Source organism: Meles meles, chromosome 6 (assembly GCF_922984935.1).
Source record: "Meles meles chromosome 6, mMelMel3.1 paternal haplotype, whole genome shotgun sequence".
NCBI classification, from domain to species: domain Eukaryota; kingdom Metazoa; phylum Chordata; class Mammalia; order Carnivora; family Mustelidae; genus Meles; species Meles meles.
This window is the reverse complement of record NC_060071.1, coordinates 119,681,565-119,703,333: the sequence shown is the minus strand read 5'-3', so window position 1 is coordinate 119,703,333 and position 21,769 is coordinate 119,681,565. Positions and strand designations below refer to the sequence as shown.

General features: G+C 48.3%; 2 protein-coding genes across 3 annotated transcripts in view; both read right to left on the bottom strand.

Moving 5' to 3' along the window:
• The window catches only part of PLEKHD1 (pleckstrin homology and coiled-coil domain containing D1), a 29,292-nt gene extending 25,688 nt beyond the window's left edge, over positions 1 to 3,604 (bottom strand). Inside the window, exons 1-4 of one of the 2 annotated variants that reach the window (XM_046007187.1) lie at positions 3,260 to 3,604; positions 3,085 to 3,147; positions 2,351 to 2,448; positions 667 to 778 (exon numbers count right to left, since the gene is read on the bottom strand). Coding sequence is in view for 1 of the 2 variants with exons in the window: in XM_046007186.1 (XP_045863142.1) it covers positions 2,351 to 2,499 (149 nt within the window). In the remaining variant the exon portion in view is untranslated. Of the gene's footprint in view, positions 1 to 666; positions 779 to 2,350; positions 2,607 to 3,084; positions 3,148 to 3,259 lie in introns of those variants that run through there. The other variant, XM_046007186.1, reaches the window with a different exon arrangement.
• A 9,844-nt stretch (positions 3,605 to 13,448) lies between these two features.
• SLC39A9 (solute carrier family 39 member 9) overlaps positions 13,449 to 21,769 on the bottom strand; it is a 61,264-nt gene continuing 52,943 nt past the window's right edge. The window contains exons 5-7 of the mRNA XM_046009336.1: positions 21,307 to 21,392; positions 19,857 to 19,991; positions 13,449 to 17,393 (exon numbers count right to left, since the gene is read on the bottom strand). Coding sequence (XP_045865292.1) covers positions 17,163 to 17,393; positions 19,857 to 19,991; positions 21,307 to 21,392 — 452 coding nt within the window. The 3' untranslated portion in view covers positions 13,449 to 17,162. The remainder of the gene's footprint in view (positions 17,394 to 19,856; positions 19,992 to 21,306; positions 21,393 to 21,769) is intronic.

Genomic DNA, 21,769 nt, shown 5'->3' with positions numbered 1-21,769 from the left:
GTTCCATCCTGCCCGTTATTGATGCGGTGGGAGCCTTTCCAGGCCCCCTCCCCTCAGCTGCCCCAGCCAGGGCATCGATTGCCTTAATGGCAAGGCTCTGCAGGGGCTGGCCTAGGCTGCCCCCTCCCCAAGCCTTCCAGTGGCCACTAATTAGCTGAAGTCCAGACTCCATTTCACAAATGGGGAACTGGGGCCCAGGGGGCCCTGCCGGGAAGCAAGAGGGGGCTAAACTTAGCATCAGGCCTCCCCCACCCCCAAATGGCAGGTGGGCTGTTAGTTGTTTCCTGAACCCCAGGGGAGGGGGACGCTTTGTAAAGTGGCAGCTCCAGAATTCCTATAAAAGAAGGGAACAGAGGTGACCACCCCCTCAGAAGGAGGCTGGAGGACTTGAGCTGAAGCTGTATTTGCAGAGCGCTTGCTGTTCTCAATGAGACTAGACGGTTTTTGGAGCGGCTGTGGGGGCTGCTGATGGAGAGTATGGGGTGGGGGGAGCTAAAGCCTCCCAGGCCTCCCTTGGTGCCCCCAACGGGCTTTGAGCTGGGATCCTTTGCCCCTGACACCTCCCAACCCTGAAAACAACAGTGGGTACAGGGCCCAGGTCCCCACCACTGTAAGTGAGGGGGACTAGGAGATAGACCTTGGGGTTCACAGGCCCCTAGTATTTACCAAAGATGTGATCAGGTGCAAGTGGCTGGCAAGAAAGGTCTTGGAGGGTGAGACCCAGACTCAGGGCAGGAGCCAGACCCGATGGGGTGGGACCAGTTGTTGCCGGGAGCAACTGAGGCAGAAGAGAAGGGCATGGGGGTCACTCGACGATGGTACTTGTATTTACAAGCAAACTTCCCACTCCCTTTCCCCACCAGGGTGCCCCGCTAAAGACCAGGAACTGCTTCTTAGCCCAACCTTGGACGCCCCCCAGAAGATGCCCTCCGCGTTGCCCCAGGCCTCCGTTTAGGGTATGAGAGAGAAGTTTAATTTTGGAGGAATGTGAGAAATCTATCTCCCACTCAATCCCAGAGAGAAACCTGGCAGAACCAACAAAGGCAGGTGAAACCAGCTCCATAAATCATGAAACACCTTCCATGGATCCTTTTGTTCTACGGGTCTTATAGAAATATTAAATTATTCATCAAAACAGAACATCAGAACCAACCGCTGCTGCATCTCTGCGATCTGTGGTTCTGGGATATCTGAGGCCCTGCTCCAGGACGGACTCACAGGGGGATGGGAAAGAGCATCTGGACACACTCCTCCTTTCCCCGCCGGGTCACACCTCCAGGGAGAGGCTGGATCAGGGTCTGAGCTTTAGCGACCATTCTAATGGTCAGTTCTGAGATTGGCTTGAGGGTAGAAACTGTCCAGAAGATGGCCCATTGTTCCTGCAGCCAGCGTGGGGAGCTTCCCGCAAGTTCAGGGCTATGAGCCATCCCTCCAATACCTTCCTCCAGTAAGAAGCCCCTTCCTCCAGTACCTTCTGGGTCCCTTTGTAAGTGGAAAGTGGCTACTGCGTGGCATCTGGGGCGTCCCTTCTGAGTTGTGGACAGGGAAACCTGCACTGAAAGCCAGGGCTGGGGCTGCTCTGACCCTCTTTAGCACCCCTTCCTACGGATCAATCCCTGGGACAGGACCAATTCATCCCCTCCCCTGCCCCCTCAGTCTCCACGCATCTCTGCCTCCGCTCAGTTCCTCCTCTTGGGTTTCTGTGCGGGAGCACTGGAGACTCTTTCCCCTAAGGTTCAGATTTCTAAAAATCAGTTCAAGGGAGAGTTGGAGAGCTTGCCACATGATTCTACCAGGGGCAGGCACACACCTTTCCTCACCCTTCCTCTCTCTCCGGGGGAGTCTTTCAGAAGCCCAGGGTGGAGCTGGCACAGGGAGAGGGGGGAGAGTGGGGGAACCCCACCGCCCCACCTCTAAGCCTGACCCTGGAGGCCTGGGAGAGGGGGGCTTGTGGAGATGATGGAAATGTCCTTGGGGATCGCAGGAGGATATCTTTCCCTCCCAGGCAGAGTCTGACCTAACCTGACCCAGATGGGCGCTCACCACGGCCATGACCTCTTCGGCCCACGCCCTACCTCCCCACTCAGACTTAGATGCATTCCATAGAGGAATCCCCGCTGCGCACGGGCCAGTCGTACCACCCAGGGTCGGCCAGCACTCCGACAGGGATGGCCGGGTCCCAGCTGAGATCCACATCTTCCAGGGACAGCCAAGGTAGGAGTGAAATAGGGCGAGGCCAAGGTCACCAAGGAAGTCAGAGGCCGACGGTAATAGCGAGAATGATACAGGGTTCTTAGGCCCCGGGATCCCTCCCCAGGCGGTTCTCACCGGGCGCAGGAGGCGCACTCACCGCCGGGACCACTTGGCCGACGGCCTCCCGAAGGGCCGCTTCCACAGCACACCGTAGAGCTGCACTTTGGTGCTGATGTCCAGCGCGTCCGAGTCAGTCTGCTCCAGGGACGGCGAGGGCGACACCGAGTTAGACTTGGACGTGAACATCCTGCCTCCGCGGGGCTGCCCCGGGCCGGGCCCACCCACTCCCCGGGGCCGGCACAGACTGGGGGCTCCCGGCGAGGGCGGGCGCGCGACGGAGGGCTGCGGGGTGGCGGCGTCGGCGCGCGGCTCCGGGCGCCGTCGGGGCGCGTTCCAGCCCGCAGAGGCGCCGAGTCGCCCGGGCCGGGACCCGCTGCCCGAAAGCGCGCGGGGTGGGAAGCGCGGCGCCAAAGGGTCGAGGGGCGCGCAGCCTGCGCCTTGGACTCGCGGCAGGGGCAGGCCCGGAGGGAACTCGGCGGGGAGGGCGGCTCAGCCTCCAGCCGGCAGCATCTCCCTCCAGCTCCCCGCGACAATCCCAATTCTGGTGGCCCCGATTGGCTGGGAGGGGCAGGTGAGCTTGCTGGAGGCCGACCGCGAGCGCCAATCAGTGCGGGCGCCGGCTGGAGGGCCGGGCTCCGCGCGCCCGGAAGGTCCCGGCGGGTCGCTCGGCCGGGGATGCGGCCTCTGCGTTTCCCCACCCCCACCCCTCGTGCCCCGCTCTACCCCGCGCCGCCACCTCCTGTTCCCTCCCGAGTGCGGGCACGGCCTCACCGAAGTTGGGAACTCGTGGGCTTTGTGATGGGCTTTGGTCACTCCTGCAGACACCAACTCGAGCTGGGTAGAGGAGAGCAAGGGGCAAGGGTTTGGTGTTAGACAGCCGGGCTTGGAACCCCAACTGAGTCCTCACGCAGCTCCGAGGAGCTGCGGAGAGCCTTGCTTCTCTCACCTGTAAAGCGGAGATGCCAGTGCCTCCTCGGGCTGGGCGCTGGCCAGGTAAGAATTCCGTTAGTGCCCGAAGCGCCCGCAGGGAGAGCAGGCTCCCCGCCCTCCCCGCCCCCCTCGGGTGGGTTTCAGTCCGCACCGCCAGCGCCTCGCCGGGATCAGATTCCTCTTCCCATAACTTGGCTGTCCGCTTCGGCACTTGGCACTCGGTGCCAGTGCCGAACGTCAGTGCAGTTTGCGTCCGTGATTTATCTGCGCGCCTGGCGGGTGCTGCGGGGTCCGGCGCTCCACCCACTTCCGCTCCTCTCCGCCTGGGCTCTGGGTGACCCGCTGGCCTCCACGCCCGAGACAGACATCTGTCCAGGCTGTGGTACCCCGCGGCCCGCTGGCACCGCTCCAAACGCAGGGGACTGAGTTTGCGCAGTAAGAGGCAGCCTGCTAGACCACACTGCAGTCATCCTTCCCGGGCGGAGGAGCCACCTCTGTGCCCTTGAGAAAACCCACCCCACGCCACGCCCCCCAGAAGCTCTGATTCCAACTGTATAAGAAAAATGAGTCGGATTAGAACAGAAGTTGGCAAACGGGTCGCCTAAGAGCCAGATCGGTTTATAGATATACTGTATTAATTTGCCCAAGTAAAAAATTGAGGTGAGATTATTACAGGATAAATGCACAGACCTGAAGTATTTATCTGACGAAATTTATTTTGTTAACTGTGTACGCAGAGTAACCACCACCAAACAAGATACAGAATATTTCCATCACCCCAGAAAGTTCCCACCTGCCCCTGTCCAGTCAACTGCCATCCCCCACCCCCTCCTAAGCAACTGCTTTCTCTTACCAACATTTGCACACCTTTAAACATTTTTAAAATTTTGCTGCCTAAAATAGCCTTCTTCCAGACCCACCACACCCTACTGTCCTTTGCTCAGCTTGCCATGCTCATTTATTAACTGCCTGCCTCCCCCCTGTAGGGATTTGAGCTTGGGATCCTCACTACGTGCTCCCACGGCCTTCCCAGGTCTAACATTCCATGAGTCTGGTCAAGAAGGGGTCTCCGTAAGGGCTCCCGCACCTTCCCCTAATGAACTCTGTAGTTCCCAAGCCCCAGCTGCATCTCTTGGTGCTCACTGCCCAAACGACTTCATCTGAATTCCCTTGCGCCTCCTCATGCACGTGCCCCTGCAGAAACATGTCAGGTCCAGCCCAGGGCCCCGGTCCACCAGGTGGGAAGAGACAGGGCTAGGATAGAGGACAGAGTGGACATCTCACATGCTTTGGGGCTCTTTTGGACACGGGTTCCGAAGCATGAAAAATTTCCCACTCGAGGAGTCCTGCTTGTCCCAGATGGAAGCTAGGAAACTTGTGCTGGAAGCCTTTGGGGTGGAGTGCGTGGGTTGAGGGTACTAGGACAGGACTTGGAGATGCAGGTGACAGACAAGAAGAAAAAAGCCTGCAGAGGCATCGGTGTCTCCAGGGAAGGGGGTACTAGGAGCACGTGACTGGGGGTCAGCTGTGGCTGCAAGACTGCGTCCTCCCAGGCAGCAGGCAGTGTCCACACTGGCTGCAGTGGCCGTCCTGGGCAGGTGACATGCAGACAGCAGCATCAAGGGCTCGGTGGTGGCGGCAGCTTTGTCATCAGCCGGCTTCCTCAGCGTGGCAGCATTCCCGGAAGCTTTACCTCTGGTCAGGACTAGTTCTCTAGCCGTGCCAATGTCCTTTTAATATATTAATTCCTTTTCTGCTTAATCAGGTCAGGACCAGCTTTGGCTGCTTGTGAAGGACTAGTGCTGAGCTCATGAGCCATAGGAAGGAGAAAGGTAGGATACCTGAAATAGTTCTTTTTTTAAAAAATATTTTATTTATTTGACAGAGGGAAATCACAACTAGGCAGAGAAGCAGGCAGAGAGAGTGGAGGAAGCAGGCTCCCTGCAGAGCAGACAGCCTGATGCGGGGCTCGATCCCAGGACCCTGGGATCATGACCTGAGCCGAAGGCAGAGGCTTTAACCCACCGAGCCACTCAGGCGCCCCCTGGAATAATTCTTAAGGAAACCCTTCCCAAGGAGCTGGGTGGAATGAGCCCAAGTGGCTCCTGGGAAAGGTTCAGTGTCTTTACCAGAATAAACAGAGCACAAGTTTCTTCGGGAGTGAAGAGAAACCAATCTTTGCCAGTCCCCTCTACACACAGGACACCTGACCTGACCTTAGGTAATGGTTGAGGCATGCTTCCCTCAACTAAGCAGCCCAGATCATACCAAGTGAGCCCTGGGAGAAGCCGTTTCTGCTTCCATTGTGTTCTCTACCCTCGCTGGTGGGACAGCTGAAGGCCAGGCCTTCAGGTTCTGAGGAAGACAAAATAAGCTGGTGACAATTCAGTGCCCTGGACCCGGTGGGGGCCAGTGTTGCTCAATCTTAACCAGGAACTGGGTGAGACCAGTCAAGGGCAAATGCTCAGCCTGAAAGCTGATGATCTAAATAGCTTGTTTACATCCTATCCATTTAGTTGAATTTTTGAAACAGTTTCAATGAGGTACGTATTAGTTTTCATTCTCCTGGGGAGTAAAATGAAGTTCAAAACGTTGTCTTCTACTTTTCAAAAAGGTCATCTACTACTCCCCTAGTCATTTCTGGAGCACAAAACGCCCTCAATTATGTGCGAATGAAGGAAGTGACAGGAATGTATATTTTATTTTCTTTTGGCCTTTATTTGTTTCCTCAGCTTTAATGAGGCATGACTGACATAAATATTTAGATTGTTCAAGATGACTTACTACATGTATATTGGGAAATGCTTACCACAATCAAGTTAATGTATTCATCACCTCATAGTTACCATTTTGTTTGTGTGCCTGTGTGTGGTGAGAACACTTCAGACCTACTCTCTTAGCAAATTTCAAGTATACAATACAGTATTATTAACTACAGACCCCATGCTGTACCCTCGATCTCCAGACCTTACTCATTTTATAACTGAAAATTTGTACCCTTGGATCAATATCTCCCTGTTCTCTGGTTCAATGAATTTGACTTTTTAAGATTCTACACATAAGTGAGATCAGAGGGCATTTGTCCTTCTGTGTCTGGTTTCATTTCCATTATCATACGGTCCTCCAAATTCATCCATGTTATTGCAAATGGCAGAAAGTCCTTCTTTTTACAGTTGAATACTATCCCATTGTGCATATATGAACCACATTTTCTTTATTTATTCATCCACCTGTAGACACTCACGTGGTTGCCATATCTTGGCTGTTGTGAATAACACTACAACGAACATGGGAGTGTGGACATCTCTTCAGGATACTTCCTTTGAATACTATACCCTGAAGTGATATTGTTGGCTCACAGGGTAGTTCTATTTTTAATTTTTTAAGCAATCTCCATGCTGTTTTCCATAGTGGCTGTACCGATTTACATTCCTACCAACAGTGCACGAGAGTTCCCTTTCCTCCACCTCCTTGCCAACACTTACTATCTCCTTTTTGACAACAGCTATGCTATGTGTGAAATGATATCTCATTGTGGCTTTGATTTGCATTTTCCTGATTTGTGATGCTGAGCACCTTTTCATGTACCTGTTAGACATTCGTATATCTTCCTTGGAAAAATATCTATTCAGTTCCTCTTCCCACTTTTTAGTTGGATTTAAAAAAAAAATATTGGGTTGGGGGCGCCTGGGTGGCTCAGTGGGTTAAAGCCTCTGCCTTCGGCTCAGGTCATGATCCCAGGGTCCTGGGATCGAGCCCCGCATCGGGTCTCTGCTCAGCAGGGAGCCTCCTTTCCTCCTCTCTCTCTCTCTCTCTCTCTGCCTGCCTCTGTCTACTTGTGATCTCTGTCTGTCAAATAAATAAATAAAATCTTTTTAAAAAAAGCCTCTGCCTTCAGTCCAGGTCATGATCCCAGGGTTTTGGGATTGAGCCCCACATCGGGCTCTCTGCTCAGCAGGGAGCCTGCTTCCTCCTCTCTCTCTCTCTGCCTGCCTCTCTGCCTACTTGTGATCTCTGTCTGTCAAATAAATAAATAAAATCTTAAAAAAAAATATTGAGTTGTCTTCTTCGGATATTAGCCCCCCTATCAGATCACTGATTTACAAATATCTTCTCCCATTCCATAGGTTGCCTTTTCATTTTGTTGCTGGTTTGCTGTACAGGTTTTTGGTTCAGCGTAGTCCCACCTGTTTATTTTTGCTTTTGCTTTAGGTAAATCTTCATTTAATAATAACACAGTAGTGGTTTGGTCCTCATGAGCCAATACCACCCCTGGATTAGGCATATTCCCTGGTGGATGATACCATATATTTTGTCCCATTAAATCATCAGAGGGTGTGTTTACATTGCACATAAGCGTCTCGGTTGGCACCCATACCAACAGCCCTACCTTGGTACTCGTATGTCTATTCCAGGCCTCTGCCCATTTTCTGATCAGGTTATACTGAGTTATGAGTTCCTTACATATTTTGGATATTAACTCTTATCAGATATATGGTTTGCAAATATTTTCCTCCATTCCTTAGGTTGCCTTTCCATTTTGATGATTTCCTTGGCTGTATGAAAGAACATACATTACCATGATGTCGCCTTTATCTGTCTGCACGCCCACGTGATAGTCACCATTGTTGCATGAAGCAGGTATCGGCACGGGCACAACACGTGACCAGCCCATGGTAAGGCCATGTGTGAATATTGACTGGGGTGCAGCTCACTGATCTTACACTTCAGCTAGAGTGAGCCAGAGTCTTCTTTAACCCACTCCAGTCAGGAATGGGCAGGAGGACATTCTCAGGAAAGGGTGACAAGGGTCTCTCTGGAGTCACATCCTAATCGGGCCTCAAAAGCTCCCAGCACCTGGGACGAGAGCAGATCTTCCCACAGGGCGGCCTCCTCAGCTCCCAGCCCTCTTGTCCCGACCCCAGTCTCAGGCAGGTGGGCCAGGTTGGTGCCAAGTGAAGAAGTGTGCCCATTTTGGGTTCCCTAGGCTGCCCTGGCACTGATGTCAGGCTGCTAGCTGGGCCCAGCACAAGCATCCCTATGGGGCCAAGAAGCCGAAGAGGCGGAAGAGATCTGGGCTCCAGGCCAGGCCCTTCTGCAGCATCAAATCTCATGGAAACCTTTTCCCTTCTCCCACCCTACTTCCATCATTGGGGTTCCAGTCCTGGATTCCACCAGGTATGGCACGAATTCAGCAGGAACCGTACCACCATCACTCGGGTTATCTCTGCTTGGTTCCCGTGGAACTCTGCCCCTCCTCCCATCCTAGTACAGGTCTGTCTGCCTCCTTTGGCACTTTCCTCTCTGTTTGCGTCCTTTCCAGATGGTGAGATCTCTGAGGACAGACAGAGTCTAGGGCCTGTAATAGATGCTCAAGAAACGCTTACTGAATCCATCAGTCTTTACTTGGTCCCATTCAAGGCCTGCAATTTCTTGTTTGTTTGCACATCATATGGAGCCCGACCCTCCAACCGCCACCCCGGGGCCTCGATAAAAAAAACAGGATCCTGGTATGGTGGGGAATGTAGGAGAAAACAATCTGGAGATGGCGGACTTGTTGCCTGCTTTTAGTGTTAAGACGGGTTTAAATCCGGGCTCTGCTATCAGTTGTGTGAACTGAGGACAGTCACTGGTGTTCCCTCAGCCCCACTGGGTCGCATTCCTTCGTCCCAACCTGTTGTCTGGGCTCTCCCTCCACTCTCGCCCCCAATGCTGCCCCAGCCACGCCAGGTCTGATATTCTGAGAAGCCACCAAGCTTTCACAGCCCCTCAGTCCAGAGTGCTTTTCTTCTCATCTCCCCCAAATCCCGAGTGCAAGATTCAGCTCGGATGACTCATCTTTTGTGAAGCCACACCCGCCTCCCCTCCTGAGGTTTAGAAGACCACCTACCTCTTTTTATTGAATTGTATTCCACTTTGACTGCGTTTTCCTTTTTAAAATTTATTTTTTTAATATTCTAAGTAAAAATTTATTGACTTTCTAAGAATCCTAACACATTGAACACTGCTTCGAATTTATCACAGGAATTATTTCTCCAAAATGTTAGTCACAACTGGATTGAAAGAGTGGTTGGGAAATGTGGCAACTTTTAAAAAATTTTTATTTTATTATTATTTTTCTAGTAACATATAATGTATTATTTGTTCCAGGGGTACAGGTCTGTGAATCCTCAGTCTCACACAAGTCACAGCACTCACCATAGCACATACCCTCCCCACCAGCCATCCTATCCCTCCTACCCCTCTCCCCTTCAGCAACCTTCAGTTTGTTTCCTGAGATTAAGAGTCTCTTATGGCTTATCTCCCTCTTTGGTTTCATCTTCATTTTTCCCTCCTTTCCCCTATGATCCTCTGTCTTGTTTCTCACATTCCTCATATCAGTGAGATCATATGATAATTCTCTCAGATTGACTTATTTCTCTTAGCATAATACCCTCTAGTTCCATCCATGTCGTTGCAAATGGCAAGATTTCATTTCTTTTGATGACTGCATAGTATTCCATTGTGTATATATACCACATCTTCTTTACCCATTCATATGTTGATGGACATCTAGGCTCTTTCCATAGTTTGGCTCTTGTGGACATTGCTGCTATAAACACTGGGGTGCAGATGCCCCTTTGGACCACTACATTTGTATCTTTGGGGTAAATACCCAGGAGTGTTGGCGTGTAGGGTAGCTCTGTTTGACTTTTTGAGGAACGTCCATACTGTTTTCCAGAGTGGCTGCACCAACTTGTATTCCCATGACCGCATTTTCTAAGGCCAACCATGGGTCTCAGGCTCCTTTGCCTGCACAGGGCTTGGCTGCCGCCCAGGGAAACCCAAGAGGGAGGAGGAGTGGGGTACAGGGCACCACATGCATGTTCAAAGCCATGAGGCCAAGTGAAGGGGCTCGGGGAGTTAAAGGAGAGTATGCGCCAGCATAGACCAATGGCCCTGGGTCCCGGCTGTCCCACATTTGAGATGGCCTGAAGCTGGCAGATTCTTGCATTACACGAAATAGTTCTGTTCTCATCAGCAGGGTCAACCTCTGGCCAAGCTTCTGCCCTCTCTCTGTCTGGAGACGGCTCACACCCAAGGTTGCCAATGTTGAAGTGTTTCTGGGAGGGGCCCAAGGACTTACTGCTTTCCCGCCTGCCAGTGGCTTCGGGGCATTAACATGGTCCCTTGGCATCCAAGGCCATCGCTGTGGGCAGCACACCACTTAGGAACCCTGAAGGTATCCGGTGCTCCCCCTTGTGGGTGATGTGCGGATTAAAATGTATACATTCCTTTGGCTTCTAAGAGCAAGTACATTTCACTGGGGGAGAGGGATGTGTTCAGTCTGGCCAACAGGCTCAAAGCCATTTCTTGTTACAATCCCACACACTCTCCCAGGACCTCTGAGGAAGAGCCAAGGGGCTGGTTTTTCATCTGGAACAAAATTAGCAATTCACTGGATCAGGTGCCAAGGGCTCCACCTGTATTTAATTAAAGACCTTGGGCTTCATATATCAAAGACCTCGCGGCTTCATGTATCAAAAAGGGGCCCCGCCAACTGTAAGCATCATGCTACTACCCTTGGAACGCTTTCTCCAGGTCCAGTAGCAGACGTTCTTTTCTGGTTTCTCCAAATACCGAGCAGGGCAACGTCAGGGGTGGAAGAGAATGGGGTAGGGTTGGGGATAGGATCTGCTCTCGTACCTGCCCCTCCTGCTCCCACCTCCACCTTCACAGGGCCTGGACAGCTGGAAGAGGTGGAGGGTGGAGACTCTAGTCAGACAGTGACCACAGAGGGGCCATGTTCCACGACATGTGCCCTTGGGTAAATCGGAGTGCGGGGTGGCAGAGGACTTTCGGAGAGGGAGAAGCAAAGGATGGAAGGAAGACTGAGCTTCCACCTGGCCCTCTGTACAGAACTGTAACTAATCCAGACGTTCGCCAGGGGGATGGGGGGGTGTCTCTGGGCCCCAGCCAGGAAGTGAGGGAGACAAGCAGGGATGAGGAAGGAAAAAAAGCCACCAAGCTCCACCCTGAGGGGCCAGAGGAGCCTCTGGAGCACAAGGGTCTCTGGAATACCATGTCCATGAATGATCCAAGTGATGACAGAACTCCTGAGGTCAGCCGGCACTGCGCCTGGGACGGATGCCGGCAAGGAGGGAATCACAGAGACCCTGGCTAGGCCCAGTTATCTGTGCAATTTTACATCTGGAAGCACAGACGTCACCTAGGGAATGGACACACGTCACACATCACCTGTTGGTACCTCCCCTGTCCTTCAGCCAGTTTGTGGCACCTTCTATGCAGAGTCCGTGTTCTCTCTCCTGTACCACCAGGCCTTTGCCACGGAGGTCCTCCTGCTCAGAGAACCGTTCCCGACAGGTCCACCGGTGATTCACGCAGGCTTCCTCTCCCTCTTGATGTCGTTCCTGAAGCCTCGCTGTGGGTTCCTTGCTCCCATGCGTTCCCCGAGCACCCTGTGCCTGCCTCCTGGTCCTACTGGCAACTGTTGTCTTTTTGTTTGAATCCCTCTCGGAATCACAAGCTCTTTATGGACTGGAAGTGACCCCTACTCCCTTTTGAACACTCAGCACCTTCGAGTGTCCGGTCTGTAGGAAGGGCTCCGTGCTGAGTTAACGCTGCTGACTGAAGAGGTAAATGGAGAAGAGGTAGGGCTCAGCTTCTATCCCATTCCACCTTCTGGATAAAACAGGATCTGTGTTCTCATATACTTGACAGCCCTTGAAGTATCTGATGGTGGTTACCAAGTTCTGTCCCCCAAGAACATTCCAGATGAAGGCAAACGTTCAGTTCTTTCCACATCTCTTCAAACGCTATGGCTTCCCATCCTGTCTCCACTGGGTTCCCTCCTCTGATGGCTCTCGTATTTGTCAGGATCCCTCTATAAAGAAGGCAGTCGGTACGGGACAGGTCTTCCCTCACATTCCTACCCAACTTTAGAATAAACTGGGCAATGGCGAACATTGCAACAGAATGAGGAGCGGAGCCCCAAATGGGAACCAGATGTTCAGGTCCCTCAGTCAGTCACACAGCACCTTACCAGTTAGCTGGCTGTGGGTTAGGAACCCAAACCTAGTTAATTTCCCACCTGTACACTCAGCCCCGTGTGCAGACTCCGCACCTCAGTGTGAGCGTGGGCAGAGCCAGATGCAGGGCTGGCAGCTGGTTCTGCCGCTGGCTAGAGCCCTGCTACAGATTAGTGCCCCTCGGCCTCGGGTTAGAAAGTGCCCCCTCAGGGAACACCAATTCATTCAACCACACCTATTTATCCAGAACCTAGCTTCCGGGAGCTTATATTTTAGTAGGGAAGGACAAAGTAAGGATATATATTAGAAAGCAAATTAAAAGGTGACCAGTGCTACTAAAAAAGAAATAACAGAACAAACTAAGGAGCACTGGGGCAAGGTGGGACAGATTAATTTTAAAAAGGATGGCCACAGGGGGCCTAACTGAAGGAGACTTTAGATCAAGGCTAGAAAGAGGTGAGGAAGCTGGGGAAGGGCATTTTAGACAGAGGGATTGGACACAAGGTCCCTTATTTCTGACACTGTAAAAAACTACACTATAGGATGCTGCCCTAACTTCTAGGCATTAGAAACAAATTTACAAACTGAACTTCTATTAAAATCCCTATTTCGGGGCGCCTGGGTGGCTCAGTGGGTTAAAGCCTCTGCCTTCGGCTCAGGTCATGATCCCAGGGTCCTGGGATCAAGGCCCGCATCGGGCTCTCTGCAGGGAGCCTGCTTCCTCCTCTCTGCCTACTTGTGATCTGTCAAATAAATAAATAAAATCTTAAAAAAAAAAATCTCTTTCTAGGGTCAGGTGTTCACAGCCTCAGTATATTCCTAGAGCAATTCTAAATTAAATTCTAAATTAAATTCAAAAGTATATTCCTAGTTCTGTCCTTGGACTGAACTCACTGTGATGGGGGTCTGTTGCCCGCTTCTCTTTTCTGGGAGTATAGTACCTCCCTAAATATTTCTTAACAATGCTGGGAAAGCAGAGTAAAAGTCAATGAGTTTCCTTCATCTCTCTTCCTCCTTTGCATCCCTCCTTCCCTAAAGGATCTGCATATAGTGGGTGCATCTTTTCCCTGTCCTTGAAAGCTTTTCATTACCTTTTCTGATGTTCAAATGTGAGTCAAGTCTAGTCGTCAAACAGAGAAGCAAACTGCCAAGAGATTAAGTAATGAGCCACTCACATAAGGTATCCACTAATAAAAATTTAATATCATAAAACAAATCAGAAAACAGCAAAAAAATTTTTTTAACCATTCACAATTAACGTGGAAAGAGACAAAATTATAAGGCAGCCATCCATGGAATGATTTCATGTTTACAAAGGATCCAGAAAAGGGGGACATTTAAAAATCGCTGTTCAGGCTACTACTGAACCAGGGGAACTGCAGTTTTATCCCATGAGACTTTCAACTTGCTAGAAGATGCTATCAGAAAACAAATCAAAGCCAATTTCCTTCTGTTTGGCTGAGCATATCTAGAGAATTCCCAATGGTTGTCTAGTCCTTTCCTACAAGTCACAAATTTCCTTCAAGTCTCCTGGGGTGAATCTAGATGTCTCAGGTACAGGGCAGGGGGTGGGCTCCATCACTGGTTTTAATGTCATAGCATCTTCAACAGTGCTCCTGGGATCACTCTGTTTTGAGTAGAACTTTTCTAATGGAAGGATGGTTCTCTTATAGATCACCTTCCAGTGCAGCAGTCTGGGAGAATCTGGTCACTATTCCCAGTCTCTTAAGAGGCCCAGAGGACCTGTAGGCAAGAACATTTTCTGGGGGCCTGTGCTGTTGGTAGACAGCTCCCCTGTTTAGTACCTAGCTACCATGGGTTTGAGGGGCGTAACACTCCAATGCTGGTGTGTCTTCCTAGTTCTAATCCTTGAAAAAGAGAAAAACCAGGCAGTGACACTTAGAAGTAGGCTGGTAAAATACACAATTTCATCGTCTCCTCTCTACAAAGAACTGACCCCTCAAAATGACCACCTCTGTCCTTTCTCTAATGATTCAAAATACAGGAAACAGGGCTGACTCAACTGTTTTGAATAGGGAGATAAAAAGGTGATGGGGGAAGAGATCTGTGTAGATGGAACTGTTTCCAATTCTCTACGCTCCAGTGCAGAGCCTTCGCCTAAAGAAATCTGGCAGCAGCGTGCACAGGAAAGCAGCCAGCCCTGGAAGGGCGCTGCTTCGGGGAGGTAGGGACTGATATGCTATCCGCTGGAAAACAAGGGAGGGGAATGGACCAGTAGCGTTTTCCACTTTCATTTGCCATTTAAGAATCTGAAGAAATCTGCCCCTACCGAGGAAATGGAGACAAATTGCAATGAAGACTAAGTCTGGTTACGAGGAAGGAGGGCCAGGCCCGTCATCATCAGCTGCATCTCTTTGGTAGCCAGTAATTCCATCTGTAATCACGGCAGCAACCTAAGACTGCCAATGTTTCCAAATGTGTGAGCACATTAAGGCATCTACATCGAAGGAGGCAGTAAACACAAGAGGAAAACAGAACTGAAATGTGCCAGTAAGTGACCACTGCGGCCCCTTTTGGGACATCGCCCAGCACGAGCAAGTTCGTCCCCCTGTGAAGAAGGCCTCTGCCATGCTGCTCGGTCCCCTGCTGCCTGGAGGTGCCTTTGAGCCCTCTGAGGTTAATATGGCCGTTTCTGCCTGCTGACCAGGAGAGAAATGAGTAGCTCCAGAGGCAGCAGCTTTAAAATCTGGGAAGCCCACAGCTCCCGAGGGCTGACAGGCCTTAAAAGGTGTGCTTGTTAATGTGAGGTCCAGAGGGGAAGGCAAATTTGGAGGTTTGATGGTTCAATCCTTGCCAGAGCTCCCCCAGCCCCCCTACCCCCGGCAATATATTCTAGCCAAACTTTTAATGATGGCAAGGCACTGCTCAAAGAGGCTTTGGCCGGCAGAATGAATTTCTCATCATTGCACGCAACAGGATGATAGAAAGTGCTGCTACCCAAACCAAACCAGACACTAAGATGTACTATTTATTTAACAAAGTAAATTTGCAGGGAGAATCAAGGCAACCATGACGTCTCAGAGGACCAGACGAAGCCCCATGACTCCTGTAAGTCAGAGTTGTTATCAGGAAAGTCACTCAGACTTTCCAGACTGTACCTTCTGTTGGTTTTGATATGTATGCAATGGTTGCCAGCCACTATACAAAACCATATCCTGTGGATGCTACTTTGGTCTACAGCCAGCAGAGGGCTCACAAGCTCTATTTCCATAGCTGCGGACCCAGTGACAAATCTAGGAAGGAAATAAAGAAATTATAGGCATGCTGGCATGTACGTCATATAAAATATCTTACGAACTCCTAAACCCACTGCCCTGAAGAAAATAGCCTTGGTTCCCTCTTTATATAATGTGTTTTGAAATGGTACAGAAAATCAAAATAAATTAATAACAGTATTATACACTTAGTTGATAACACAAAGTTTACAGGGATTTTGGCAAATATGGAAAAACCATCCCAGTTGGTTAAACACTTTTACTATCTCAACTGTTTAAATGACCAGAATATTAGTGATTGTGTCATCTCATATACGTAGAAGTGATATTTTAAGGGATTAACGAAGTTGCATTTGACACAATGGTAACTTCATTGAAGGGAATAAAGAACAGAGACAATGTTATCTTCATCAACACAGTTCAAGAAGTGGTTGTCCTGATGAGAATTCAATTCACACAGATAACTAACATCGCCACCCGCAGTAAGCAGCAAATTATAGACAGGGAGGCAGGGCATGGGGGAGGAGTCCAGAGAAAAGCATGGAAAAGATGAAGAGACAACGGACATGATTTCAATAAGCTTTAAATCAAGAGGCAAACATTTCGCACTTGTCATATGTCTTGACTTTCTTCACTACTACAGGTGCTTATGTGATGCTGACCTAGCGCTCCCCAAGGGACACCAAGTATTTTGCCATAGGGACTGCTAGTGCGTTAAGATAAATATATAAAAAGAAAAAAAAGAGACAACATAGGTCTTGGTAATCTTACTTTTGAAAAGATTATGACAAAGATGTCAGTTACTACCCAAATTCACTTAAAATTAACATCCTTTCATTTCAAAAGATACTTTGGGACCTGGCTGTTCTCGAAGGAAGGCCCGAGTGGGCCTGAACCTACCAGAACTTGGCTCCTCTGCTCGGGAGGCAGGAATTCTGCAAAGGAGACCTTGAGAGGAAATTCTCGCTGCCTCCCCTTCAATGCTAGTTCATCTCTGTGGCTCCAGGATGGGACAGCAGTCTCTCTTTAAAGAGGCAGGTGCAAAAGGAGATGTTAAGTCTCTCCAGACATCCTCTTTTCAATGGACAGCTCTCGAGTAAAAAGTCAGCTTTTCATGTGCCTTGCTGTCATTTTCCTGACTCTTGCCCCAAATAAACTACAATTCTCTTTAGCATCTAAGACAGTGGGCATTATAACCTTTACCAAGGTATGTGGCAGAGATGCTAAAGCACCGGTCTCACACGGCGACAACCATGTTCACAATCAATGGACAAAGTAAACCAAGAAAGAGATTTAGCTTAATTACGGAACACTGTACTTTCATAATTACTGTTTCATTGTGAGTATGAAGTTGTCCACTTTTCCTTAAAATGAAATTCCATCTTCCCTGAGAATAGGGTTAAGAGAAACATCAAAACTCAAAATGCCAAGGGCCCTTTAAAAAAACAACACAACGGAATGTCTGTGTCCAGTCGCAGCGTGTTGTTTCTACTCTAAAAGCTTTCCATTGCCCCAGGTTTTAATCTCACCTCCCTCTGGACTCTAGGAATACGGGTGGAGATGGGCAAGGTGAGACAAGAGACCGAGGGAGTGAGCAGCTGTCCCGTGCTGGTGTCCTCCCAGGACGGCAAACAGCCGAGGCGGAATCCAACGTTTAATGCTGGTGCCCTACTGACAGGATGAGCGGGATGAGGCAACCCAGGACCAGGGCGGCCACCTCCAGGCGGCTGAGGCCCCTCCCGCCAGTGGGGTCGGGTTTGTGGCTGTGCCCCATTCCGCCCACCTCAGGGAGGACATGTACTGTGGCAACATAAAGAAATGTCCCGGCAGAGAAAAGCATGGCCACTCCAGTGGCATTGACCTCTGAAAGGGCTTCTTTACTGCTCTGTGAATTAAGAGAGAGAGAGAAAGAAGAAAAATTAAAACCAGGAAAATTCAGGGTCAGGAAAAAGTCCTGATTTAAAAAAAAAAAAAAAAAAAAAAAAACACTCAGTATCACAACTGGTGTGATATGGGACACTGGGGACATCTTGATATCAGAGCAATTTTGTTATTGATGAGAAACTTCCAAATTTAAGACTATTGATGACGTACACAACTGCTTTTTATAAGTTTTATAAACTGCTGTTAATTGCCACAAACACGACTGCTTTTTCAAACAGATTTCAAGTCTGGTTGAACAGGTCTGGCATGTATTATTCTTACAACGGAACCGACGGCATTATTAATGCAGGTGTTCAATTTCACACATTCATTCATCTATTCTACTAACATTTAACGAACATTCCTATACACCAGGCTCTAGGCTGGAGCTTGAGATACAGTGGTAATCCAGACGCAGTACCTGCCCTCACAGAGGCTGGAAACAGTTTATAAGCTAATCCTGACACAATGAATTTCAACTTTTTCTATTACAAAAGTGGACCTATGGACTATGACAGTTAATTAAATTTTTAAGAAGAGAATACACCATATCATAACATGTAACCCCATGCCTCCAGAATTATACCGTCCTGTCAGAAGTTCTATGATAAACAGGGTAATACTTAAAAAGGAACTATATACTGCTTGTTGACTGAAAGAAGAAAAGCATCGGGGCACCTGGGTGGCTCAATGGGTTAAAGCCTCGGCCTTCGGCTCAGGTCATGATCCCAGGGTCCTGGGATTGAGCCCCGCACTGGGCCCCCTGCTCAGTGGGGAGCCTACTTCCTCCCCTCTCTCTGTCTGCCTCTCTGCCTACTTGTGATCACTGTCAAATAAATAAACAAAAATCTTAAAAAAAAAAAAAAGGGAGAAGAAGAAAAGCATCTTCAAATGATCAGAGGGCATTTTTACAACACTTCATTTGTTAGCAATCCAGATCAACGAACCTGATGAACAGGAACTTAATCGTGTTTTAATGACCTCATTTCTCGTATTTTTTTTTTTTAAATACAAATTTTACTGGATCAACTATGAATGGAATGACACTCAGAACCAATGACCGTCAGAGAGAGTAGGGGGGAAAGCAGTTCCTATGAACTAGCCCTGAGTCAGCTTGGTTCTAAGATTTTCCTCCTGTGGCGGATCAGTTGACACTGAAGTACCACAGGGAGGGCTGTTAAGACCTGCAGCCCTATGCCTGGGTGGCTCAGTCCTTAAGCGTCTGCCTTCAACCTGGGTCATGATCCCACCTGGGATCGAGCCCCGAATAGGGCTCCCTGCTCGGCAGGAGGCCTGGTTCTCCCTCTCCTACTCCCCCTGCTTGTGTTCCCTCTCTCACTGTCTCTCTGTGCCAAATAAATAAATAAATAGAATCTTAAAAAAAAAAAAAAAAAAAAAAAAAAAAAAGACTACAGCCCCAGGGGACAGAATTGGAAGGCAGGGAAAGGTCCACCTTGAACAACAGGGAAGAATGCCCAGGCTCAGAACTGACAAAGAACACATGTTACTTGAGGTCTGATGTTATGTTCAGTGCAATGATAAAGAACTGGATATTCAGTATTTGGTGATATGAGAATATAGACATCTCTGCTCATACCCTATTCTCCTCAAAACTGCTGTTTGCTTTTCCCTCACTCTTCATGCACCTGCTTAAACATTAAATTTGTACTGTTGTGACTTATTATATACCTGTCAAACAAAATTAGTGTGTTCGGTTAGGCTTCAGTTAAGCTATTCTATTTTTTTTAAAGAGTTTTTTCTTTTCTTTTTTTTTTTAAGATTTTATTTATTTATTTGACAGAGAGAGAGATAACAAGCAGGCAGAGAGAGAGGAGGAAGCAGGCTCCCCGCCGAGCAGAGAGCCCGATGCGGGGCTTGATCCCAGGACCCTGGGACCATGACCTGAGCTGAAGGCAGAGGCTTTAACCCACTGAGCCACCCAGGCACCCCCAGTTAAGCTATTTTAAAGATCATGTATCTGGGGACGCCCGGGTGGCTCAGTCAGTTAAGCGTCTGCCTTCAGCTCAGGTCATGATCCCAGGGTCCTGGGATTGAGTCTCACACTGGGCTCCCTGCTCAGCTTCTCCCTCTGCCTGCTGCTCCCCTGCTTGTGCCCTCTCCTTCTGACAAATAAAATCTTTAAAGAATAAAAAAATAATAAATAAAGATTAAAAAAATAAATAAGGATCATATATCTGTGCAAATGTTTCCAGAACTGATGGGGAAGAAATTTTCAAAATAAATGAATAGGAAAATGCTCTAAATTTATGAAGAGAATGCCATGGAATTAAGATGTTTACTTTGTACTGGCTTTTACTCTTAATTTCATCTTTAGTTTAAATGGGTAACTTAATGGCATAATTCAACATAGAAGACCACAGGTTCTGGTAGGTGTCTAAATAAGCTAGGAATGAGTCAGACTTACCTTACTTAGTCCTAAGTATGTCACCATGGACATAACTGGTGCTGCCAGTGCAAAGACAAGTAAGTGTTTTCTGATTCGATTCCGTTCTAGGCCAGCATGCATTAAGAAGGAAACCAGCCCAAAAGCAGCTGGTGCCTAGAAAAGAAAAAGTATTCCTAATTACTCTTAAAGTATGGATCACTTCTATATTACAAAGCATGTGTCATTTGACTGAATTCTCACCAAAAAAACAAAAACAAAAAAACAACCAGGCATGGTACCAAGACTGAGTTCTGCCTTTTAGGAATTAATGTTCTAAGCTAAGAAAATATCGTGTGTGTGTGTGTGTGTTTCAGCAAGAAAAGAGTACAAGAAAACAAAAACACTTATGAAGAAAAATTACTTTAAAATATAGAAATCTCGGGGCACCTGGGTGGCTCAGTGGGTTAAGCCTCTGCCTTCGGCTCAGGACATGATCTCAGGGTCCTGGGATCGAGCCCTGCATCTGGCTCTCTGCTCAGCAGGGAGCGTGCTTCTCCCTCCCCTTCTGCCTGCCTCTCTGCCTACTTGTGATCCCTCTCTCTCTCTGTCAAATATATAAATAAATAAAATCTTTAAAAATATATATATAGAAATCTATAGAAAATTTAAGAGTTTGTGTACATGACAGAAACACTGGCTGTGTTCACACAAAAACCTGTACATGCTTGTACTTGCTTCAGTTATAATTGCCAAAAAACTGGAAACAACCCAAGTGTCCATCAGCAGGTGACTGGATGAACAACTGTGGTACATCCACACCAGGGACTGCTGGGCAATAAAGGATGAGCGAATGATACTCAGATATCATGGACAGACCCCAGAGACGCTGGAGCGGCATCAGTAAGGTTACAGAGAGTAATGGAAACAGCATGATACTGTAACAAGGAAAGACAGAACAGGATGGAAAGCACAGGACAGAACCTTTTAGTGTATGAAAAGGTTGATATTATGAGTGAAAGAAGCCAGTCTCAAAAGTGTATGTACTATATGATTCCAATCGTATGACATTCTCAAAAGACAGAGCCGCGGGGAGGCCGCTGAGTGGTTTCCAGAGGTTGGAGAGAGTGGGAGGAGGTTTGGGGTAATGTAGCTGTTCTATGTCCTGATTGTGGCTACACAGATCCATATAGTGTTAAAATTGGTAGACTAACTGATTTACCATTGATAATTTAACAAAATAAAATTAAAAATTATCTGTTAAAAAAAAGTTTGTGTACATGACCATAAAAAAAGTCCCTTCAAGTGAGAGCTTAAGAAAAGAGTAACAAAAAACCCTAGCTATGAACAGAGCCTGTCAATTATCTCAAATGAATGGCAATTAGGAAAACAACTAAAAAAATCTTCCCGTTCCAAAAAAATATCAATGACCAAGAGAAATTTTAATTATGAATATATTCAATATCAAATCTTCCACTTAAGTTCTGCTTACCTTATGTAGCATTATTGCCACAAACACAATTAATTGGACGCTAGTCTGTGAAGTAGAGGCTGCAGCTCCTAAGGCCACTCCATCCGCTAAATTTGGAAAAAAATAAAATGTAAAACAGTATAAAAACAACAACAGTGTAGTAGTATCACGTGTGGGCTTTTGAGTCAGGTAGAGCTGTGTGACTCTGGGAAGGTTCCTTAACTTTTCTGAACCTTAGCTTTCTTATCTCTAAAATGGGCTCAAGGAAGTATGTATTTTTGGGATTTCCATGAGGGTTAAATGAGATAACATATGTAAACAGCATAGCACCTGGCCCCAAGTACGCAATATGTCAGCTGTTATAACAGAAATTGCAGAGATTGCAAATAAGCATCTCTGCGTCTTGTAGATGAAAAACAAAACAAAACAAAGACTCCAACTCCACATAGGTGACTTATACTCAAGAAGTAAATATTGGCTAAAT